The sequence below is a fragment of the Eurypyga helias genome, unplaced genomic scaffold, assembly GCF_000690775.1.
Source record: "Eurypyga helias isolate BGI_N326 unplaced genomic scaffold, ASM69077v1 scaffold30709, whole genome shotgun sequence".
Lineage (NCBI taxonomy): Eukaryota > Metazoa > Chordata > Aves > Eurypygiformes > Eurypygidae > Eurypyga > Eurypyga helias.
Genome location: NW_010271904.1, coordinates 6,475 through 16,023, shown reverse-complemented (window position 1 = coordinate 16,023; position 9,549 = coordinate 6,475). Strand labels below are relative to the sequence as shown.

Genomic DNA, 9,549 nt, shown 5'->3' with positions numbered 1-9,549 from the left:
TGAAACACTCCCTTGGTCAGTTGGGGTCAGGTGCCTGAGCTGTGTGTCCCTGCACTGCCTGTAGCCAGACAGCGAGAGCTGGGAACGCAGCTGCAGGGTCAGAAGGGGAGACAGACCTTGAACCTGGTGCAGGCATTGCCCAGCCCCAGCTGAGACCTGATCAGTGCTGTTCTCTGCAGCCAGGAACAGCTTCACAGCAGCCAGGGGAAAGGGAGTTAACTCTTTCCTGACTGAACCCAGCACAACACAGCAGCATTATTCTTAATTTACTTGTGAATACATGAATAATGACCTAGGAATAATATGTCATAATGAGTTATTCAAAGAGGAATAAAAAATATTAAATCACAAAGCTCACCTGAGATGCCTCAGTCTCTTACGCACGCAGGCTTTACAAGTGATTAATCAAATGGGGCTACATTTGATTTGATGAGCTACAGGCATTCTGACAGCAGGCGAGGTGCCTTTATTACCTCTTTACTTCTGAACATTAATCAGTGGAAGTTTCTGAAGTGCTATCCTACTGATGTACATGAAAAAGGAAGTGGTGTTCCTGGGATATGTTTTATTTGACACCATAAATGGGCTGAATGGGTCTTCCTGTTTTGTTGCCTTGTTCTGTTGTTCACTCTGGTAAACTCAAACTTTTCTCCTATTCTTGGAATGCTTGTTGTGCTCTCTTGTAATTTCTTTCAATTTCTGTGTGCTTCAACAGGGGAAAGTCTTCCCGAACTATCACTTTTGAGCAGTTTAAGGAAGCTCTTCAAGAACTCTCCAAGAAGCGATTTAAAGACAAGAGTGATGAGGAAGCAGTTCAAGAAATATATAAACTAATTGAAGGAAAAGCCCCAATTATATCCGGAGTAACGGTATGTTACTGATCTAATGGATGTATTGTTCTAGCTGTCCTTTGTTCTACTGCAGGGCTGTAATACTCACCTGCTTCCCTTTACAACCCACAAATCCAAGCAGTGTGCCTCTGGGCCTGGAGGCAACAGCTCTGCTGAGCGGAGTGAGAGCAAAGTGTTGCACTTCGCTATTCTTGTGTGGCACTGTCACTGCTGCTGCTAGGAACCATAGTACCACCTAGCAGCAGGGTCAGGAAAATTCAAGGAGAGCTTTTGTGTGTGCTTAGAACATAGAAACGCTCGTGGAGAGCGCTGTGTCCACATCAAGAAGTGTAGAAGAGAATTAAATTCAGAACCTCATTGAACCGTTCCAAGATGTTGTGTGAAATAACAAAAACACTAAAGCAAAGACTTCTTAAAATACATTTAATACACCATCTGAATCCCAGAATACTAGAAATCTGGGTATAATTATCATGTGGTCTGGTCATTGTTTTTTTTTTTCGTTCCAAGTCTGTCAGAAGTATAATGTTCTTTCTTTTTCTTTTTCTATTTCTTTGTCTTTTTAAAAAATATTTGCATCAAGCTTTATATATGAAAAGGAAATTATAAAGCCTAGTGTACATAAGGTAGGTTGTCCTTTTAAATGCACAAGGCAAACTTTTACCCTGTAGTTTAGGAGATACTGGGGTGTTTATCATCAACTCGAATAGTCCTGTCAATTTACTTCGTCTGCTCAAACTCTGTGATCCTCCTGAATTTTGGCTGTAGAGCTGGTGTGAGGAGAGTTTCAGTTGAAAGAGGCAGGAGGCATGCATACCTTTCCTGACTCATCTGTCTCCATGAACACGGAAGCCATGTGACCACATCTTCGGTTGGAAAATAACAGTGAAGGAGCAACGGCCATTTTAAAAGGATTTTTTTGTTAAGATTAAGGACAGAACAGTGTTCCAGCAAAATATCAGTAAAAATACAAGCTTGGTGAATAAACAGGTCTTTTGTCAGGGATCTCTTCTTTTGATAGATGCAAAGACACTGCAGTTCCAGCTGCTTGCTTGCCTTAATGGAAATAACAGAGTGAAGGGAAGAGTAGTCAGTCTTGGAGAACAAAAGTCTGGATATTTTTGGAGAGTAGCTTTGATAGACTCATTTGGTGTTCCAAAATGTGTTTATACATTGATTAGTTTTAAATCTGTTGTGCTAAGTAAAAATTTTCTCTTAAAGAGTAAGGTTTTGAAAGCAGGGAGGTTTAGATTGGATATCAGGAAGAAGTTCTTCCTGGAGAGGGTGGTGAGGCACTGGAACAGGTTGCCCAGAGAAGCTGTGGATGCCTCATCCCTGGAAGTGTCCAAGGCCAGGCTGGAAGAAGCTTGGAGCAACCTGGTCTAGTGGAAGGTGTCCCTGCCCATGGCAGGGGGGGTGGAACTGGATGGTCTTTAAGGTCTCTTCCACCCCAAACCATTCTGTGATTCTATGATAAAAAATTTAAGTTCATGTGCATCTTCTGTGATATGCAAACTTTATGGTTAACTGTATGAGCAAATAAGAGAAAGAAAATGGAGGCTTCTGCGGAACACCTGAAGGGGGGGAGGTTGCAAAGAGGATGGAGCCAGGCTCTTTCACTTGTACCCAGTGACAGAACAAAATGAGATGGGCACAAACAGACATGTGGGAGGTTCCCGCTGAACATCCAGAAACACTTTTTCACTGTGAGGCTGACCAAGCACTGTCACAGGTTGCCCAGGGAGGTGGTTATGTCTCCATCCTTGCAGATATTAAAAAGCCATCTGGACATGATCCTGGGCAACTGGCTGTAGGTGAGGGAGTGGGGGTTGGAGAAGATGACCTCCTGAGGTCTCTTCCAACCTCAGCCCTTCTGTGATATACAGTACTACTAGATGCTTCTGGCTAAGGAGTCCAAGACAAACGTGAAGTTCTTGTGTATTCCACTCTGTATTTACAAAGGCTGTTTGAAAGAAAGCCCCTTAGCAGGATGCCCTTCTGAGTAGTGTTTACATGACCTTAAGGAGTAAGTAGTATTTTCTTTTTAATGCATACATATTCATCATAAGAAACGTGAAGGAGAAGAAAAAGGAGAAATGTGGTATTCTATATAGCCTTATGTGGCATCTCATTGTCTCTGATCTTTTATGTGGATGGATCAGTTCAGGGAGAGAGAGCATATTGTACAAGGAATTAAAATTGCTTGAATTTTGTACTAGTTGAAGGCAGAGTGAGCTTCCCATTTCATAGAAATTGTGCCAGCAGGAAACCAATAGGGATTGCCGTCTTTCAATTGTAATGTTCTGTCACATCTGGGAAGGGGTGCATCAGTGACTTCACATGCAGCTTAGGAAAGGGCTGCAGTTCTTTACTCAGTTAAAAACAATTTGGAGAAGGAATGGTTGCCTTGCGGATACTCCCTTTATGTTCATTTCACATACTGTGACCTCCTGTGATACAGGAAGCCTTCTGATCCATCCTGGGCTAAAAGAACATGGGATGTTGCATCACTGTTCTTGCTCTGGATTTGTGATGTTTGTTGTGCTGGGCTTTAGGTTTTGTTTAACTTTTTTCAGGAGAAAAAGATTGTATTTTTTTAACCTGTGGTGTTAATTGCCTTTACTTAGAATTTTGATGTTTCTTTCTCCCTGCAAATACACATATCAGTTCTCAGTTAATAGATTACAGACTGCCCAGAGAGGTCGTGGAGTCTCCTTCTCTGGAGACATTCAAAACCCACCTGGACTTGTTCCTGTGTGATCTGCACTAGGTGATCCTGCCTTGGCAGGGGGGGTTGGACTAGATGATCTCCAGAGGTCCCTTCCAAGTCTGGCCATTCTATGATAGGGAAGTCAGAGATCTGAAACATTGTTCCAAGATGTCTGCTAAATAAGAGAGATTTTTATTTTTATTTTTATTTAGATATATCAAGGGGTTGCTAAACCATAGAGCTATTAGTTGTATTTCAACCATTTGCTGTATTGCTGTTGCACTGGGAACACGCTCGGCGCTAGCAGATGAAGAATAAGTTATAAAATGATGTTTTCATGTTAGTCCTAGCACAAGTCTTCACCAGAGGATGCAAGAGAGACACCAGGCGGAAGTAGCTGATGTGTAGTCTGTATACAGATGACTGGTAAATTCCAATGGAGAAGTATCAAGGGAGATTAGTGGGGGAAAACAAACAAACAAAACCCAAAAACCCCACTCAGTGCAAGAAGGTGAAGGTAAACATAATTTACAAGGTCTCTAGTAAGGTGGTTCTCATTCACATGTACCTGTTTTCTAATAGATTTCATTCACTCACACCCTCACAGTCAAGCACTAAGATGTGTGTGCCACATGAGTCACATTTTGGCACACCCATTGCATCCCCTGTGTGTGTGGGACACAGAGGACAAGGGATGCTTACTACCGAGACATCACTGTGTCTCCTGGGTTCTTCATGACTGACAGTGACAAACTACTTTATGGACAGATGTTTAATAGAGTCCTTTAAGAGTCAGTAGTTGTTACAGACCGGTCCTTTGCTCTAGGATCTTAGTTAAGGCTACATGAACTGTAGGTCAAGTAGTTGCCCATCCTCTGTTTTCCTTGTTGCTTTGAAATATGTTGCTGTTTTCCCAGTAGAATAACAGGAAAAGGAAAGGCTCATGTGGCACGCTGCAACCTTGTTGCTATCATCTTGTTAGGATGCACTTTTTTTTCCCCTGATTAAGTCATTTGTGTTGTGGTCTTGTGAGAGTGGAGGCTGCCTTGATATAAACAACACATTCCTCAACTTTACCACTGGGAATGATTCCCTGGGAGTAGTTTCCTGGGAACATCCTTTGTTATTGGCAAAGGCCATTTTGTTAATCTGCATTTTACCGTTTCTTCTTGGGTGTTAATATACCTGCATTTCCTTTCGTATTGAACTCATACTTGTCTTAGTACGTCTAATTATGTTATGGTACTGAAATTCTTATTTATTTTTATTGTAATTTGGATATTAAGGCAAAATTCATACTGATCATGCCACGCCTTTGAAACTGAGGAGTAGAAGCTGTAGTTCTTTTTCCAAATAGTGATTAAACTTAACATTACAAATTCTCAGAACTGCAGTCTGCTCTGAGAATAAATTTGGTAAAAGAGAAGGCAGTCAACTGGAGTTTCTGAGGCTTCATTCTGCATATTGAGAATTCAGAGTGTGTGCACATTTAGAGAAAACTGATTTTAGTGATGATGAAATACAAGGAAAGTAAATACATCTTGAGTTTAATTAACTTTATACTGAATATTGACCCTGTCTTGCACTTCAAGTATTTCCATGTTTACAGTACAAACAGCTTTTGTCGCTGGTAGCATCCTGTGTCTTTTAGCAGTAGTTTTATATGAGTAAATGTAGAGCAAAGTTTAGTCCTTGGATTATATTGTAAGCTTCCTTGCATCTTCTAAAGCAGCTTCTTCTGGTGTTAGGGATGATGAAAGGTATTTTGGCAAGTATTGTGCCCTATCTTTTTCCTTTCTGGCTTACATGGAGAGAGTCACAGGTGGAATCTTCATTTTCTTTGTAAGTTTGTTAAGAACACAGAATAAGTGTGCTAATAGTTAAGAAGATGCCTTTAGGAGGAAGCATCATATGTTCTTTTAGAGGCAGAATGACCTAGTAATAACTTAAACAGGCATTAGAAACTTCCTCACAGGTATTCTGTTGTACAGTCATAAAAGCTTACTCCTACTAGTTTGTGCCAGAATTTTTGCTCAAGGTGCAAACTTCCATGTTTTCCTTCACTTACTAAACAAGGCATTGATTCACAAGGTTTAAAGTAGCACAGAATTCCTAGGGCCTGTGCCCAAGGTGAAGCGAACACGTTAGGCGCTCTTCCAGAAGCACGTGTCTTTTTGTGCCCTGAGTTGTCAGAGTGATTTCCAGTGGCCAGGCTTTGGTTCTGTTGTGTAACTCTGTGTACAACCTGTTCAATTTACTAATACTCTGCGGAACAGAAAAAATAAATTATCAGCTGGGCACCAGGCCAGGAGTTTTCACTTCGCTACTTTTGATATCTCAGCTTATACATTTTTTATTGCGTTTTCATTTTATCTACCTGGGCTGCTATCACAATTGCTGATCACTGGGTGCTTTTTTTTTTTAATTAGCTCTACTGTGAATACAGGTTTCCTGTTTATAAGGTGCTAGCAGGCCAGTGTGGACAGGAAAACTATATGTTCTGTGTAACTTGGAATGTCAGGTAGTTAGATCTCATTAATGATCATTTATTTGGGCTGAGGATGGATAGAGGGGGAATGAAGTTTTTGATGAAAGATGTTTGTCAGAGCATTCACTGCGATGACATCCATGCCACTTTTGTCTCTAAAATGCACCCTAATAGGGTGACTCACTTTAAGAAAGATACCCAGATTTAATCAGTCTTTGTTCATCTTAGCTCCATTGCCACTACTATAAAAAAATCTTTGGTTTTCCCTTCTCCTTTATTGCCCTTTCTCTTCTGATGTCAACATGTCAGCTTAAAAAGGATCAAAGAGACTGCTCCCAGTCCAAGCACAGAGGGTAGCATGCTCCTGCATTGTTCTGTGAATTACCTTTTTATTTCTGTTTGTGTAGTCAAATTTTCTTTCTCTCAATGACAGCAAAACGTAGATTTTGAAGTAGCCAGATGTGACTCAGTGGAAGCAACGTAGAGGAAAGTCTTTGTTCAATGTCATTTCATAGACTGCTGATTTGCTAACACTGAAAGTAACTTTCAGTCCTTTTAGTTTGTTACTTCTCTGATGAATCCTAGAGTTTAGAATAAATTCATCTCTTGAAGCAATGAATTCTAGCTGTATTGGTTTGTTTTTTCTATATTGGTAGAGCCAGGCCTTTATGCTTGGATTTGACGTAATGGATTTTGAATATTGCTGTTCCCTATGACTTCTTCATATCTTTGGTGCTTAGAACTTGATTATTGATCAGAAGTGTCTCCTATTGAAAGTCTCTTCTAAAATGTTTTGACCTAACTTGCACTGTTTTGTTCTCAGCTATGTGATTATTGTCACTGTATGTAATGGCAAGAAACAAACGTGTTTTGTATCCTTTTGCTAGAAGTGAGTAGATATTTATGTAATCTCGATCATTAGCAAATATTTAAATGACGGTAGCATGTACAAATGTCTGCATTAACAATAACTGATTTCTGATGTGGGTTTTTTCTTTTCTTTCTTCCAATAGAAAGCCATTTCATCTCCAACTGTATCACGCCTTACAGATACATCAAAATTCACGGGTTCTCACAAAGAGAGGTTTGATCCCAGTGGGAAAGGAAAAGGCAAAGCTGGCCGAGAAGATCTGGTGGATGCTTCAGGATATGTATCTGGCTATAAGCATGCAGGCACATACGATCATAAAGTACAAGGAAGCAAGTAAGGCTGAGGGTTTACAACACAGAGGGAGAAAGAGAGGGGGCAAGAGAATATATTTGTAAGAATGATGTAGATGAATCCCACATGTTTTGGTTATTGTGAATGCTAAGACTATGTTGTCAAGAAGTTGTTTTCAGGAACTGGAACTGATTTCAACATCTGCTGAGCTACTTGCAGCACAACACCACTTCATTACATTCCTCATGTGTATATTGGCAAAAATAAATATATCGGTACAAAAAATACATAATTTTGTTGAGCTTTAGGAAAAAAAAAAGTCAAGAGCAGTTATACCACACTTTGTCAATTCAAGCAAAAGATCTCAAACATTCCTAAATGTCCGGTTGCCCTGAGGATGTAGAAGAGAACCTCTTGAAAATAGGGTCTTTCATAGCAGTCTTTCTGAAGAATATCCCATTATTTATGCAGTTTGATTTGACTGCTGTTTGGGGGCTTTTTTAAAATGTCTTATACAGGATCTGGCACTTTCCTTAAAACACTCAACAATATACTATTGGGGAGTAAGTGGTTGTAATATACGAGGTGCTAGACTGTAAATGTCATACACCACTCATGAAAAACTGAAAAAAAAAAGCACTATTTCCAGGACAATATCGGTTCTAAAATATTTTATGTCAACAGAAAGAGGTAGAAAATACCAGCCCTTACTTTCCTCCTGTCTATACCTTGTGCTTGTTACTGTGTGTACTGTAGCATGGTTCTGACTGACTGGATTTGGGTGGAGCTATTATACTAATCTGAGAGGTGAGGAGTAAGACATTACTAAGAAAGTCTATTAAAGCTTTTTGCAGTCTGTTTTCAAGTTTTCACTGCCTCACATTTGTAAATACAGGGGGCATTAAGCTAATAATGCTTTAAAATACTGATTATGACTAAACACTGCCAATCAGATTGCTATTAAGTGAATGTTGTTATGCACATACATCAGCCCGTATTCCCTTTAAGCTAGAACATGTGTAAGGAAAAGTTTATGGCCACTGGGAATAAGGACATTTGCAATTAATATCCATGTAATTAAGTGCAATTTGCCCAGAAAAATATACAATTATAAATGGGCAACATTTTATGTTAGATTTGTCTGAAGCCAAGGGATTTGATTCTCTGTTCACTTTTGCTGCCTAACTCAGGAGTAATAGTATTGATGGGAATGGCTTTCCACTACTATGGAAGGAGAACAAATTCCACAGGCTAGAGGTACAGGCCACTGAGTGTGACCTGCCTGGGCCCAGAATGCCAAACCAGCTTAATAGGAATAAAAAAACCCTTATTTTTTTATATTGGTTAAATAGGTTATATTGGTTAATAGGTTATATTGGTTAATTAGAGAAAAGGCTGGTCTAATTTTCCTCAGGAGCTGAACAAGTACTCTAATGTATTACTCTGCTTCTCTAAAATCATGAAAGATGAGATTTTTCAGTATCTAAGCCAGCTGCTAGCAGTTCTGCTTTGCTTAGCTTTCAAAAAGAGCTCATGCACTGATTTTCCTGTTTGCCTCTGAATAAAGGTTAATAAATCTATTGCCCCCTCCCCATCTGTATCAGCATCCCACGGAGAGTATGTGAAATTTAGTGAGCATGTGTGCTGCCATGTGCCCTGCAGGTCAACAGTCTGTATTTGCCCAGCGTTCAGAAACAGAGCATTGATTTTCAGCCCTTGAACTGATCATGGTTTGTTTTTCTGACACTGAATGGTAGCCTTTCTTGTAACGCTGCCTCCAATGACCCTGTGAGCCCATACATCAGCCTGAAACCAAAACAACAACAGCAAACAAAGGCAAGGACTTCCTTGTGGGCTTGGAGATTTTTTTTTGTTTGTTTAGAATTTATTTTGGGCTTTGTTTTGAAGAGGGAGGGAAGTTTGCCAAAACTCAGCACATGTTCTTGTAAAGATTTAAATGGCTTTTCCCATGGTTGGCTTTGGTTACCTGGGAAGACTTTTGATGTATCTAAGGATGCTCAGGATGAGAAGTGTCCAGCTTTGTGGAGCCTTTCTTAGTTATCGATTCTTTTTGAAGAAAAATTCAATGGAATGAAGGATTATCCACTCCTGTGTTGCACTGGTGACCTGTCAGACTCTGAGGCAGAAAATAGCATACTGTGATACCAACAACGGCTAAATTATTCCAGCATGGTAGTGAACTGTCTAAATGTAGAGAACCTTCTTCTGTGTCACTGGTGCCTGTGCTCCTGAAGAAGGTTCCGTGATGGTCCTGGCTGCTCTGAATAAAAAGGCTAACCCTCTAACTGTTGATAAATCCTTCAGCTAAGATACAGGC

General features: G+C 40.1%; 1 protein-coding gene across 1 annotated transcript; it reads left to right on the top strand.

Annotated features, from left to right (window-relative positions):
- Positions 1-715: 715 nt before the first annotated feature.
- Positions 716-7,513, top strand: TPPP (tubulin polymerization promoting protein; the record flags this gene model as incomplete). Its single annotated transcript, XM_010158966.1, has 2 exons — positions 716-869; positions 7,063-7,513. Coding segments are annotated over 2 exons (349 nt in total), but the record flags the coding sequence as incomplete, so codon positions are not given.
- Between the last annotated feature and the right edge of the window lie 2,036 nt (positions 7,514-9,549).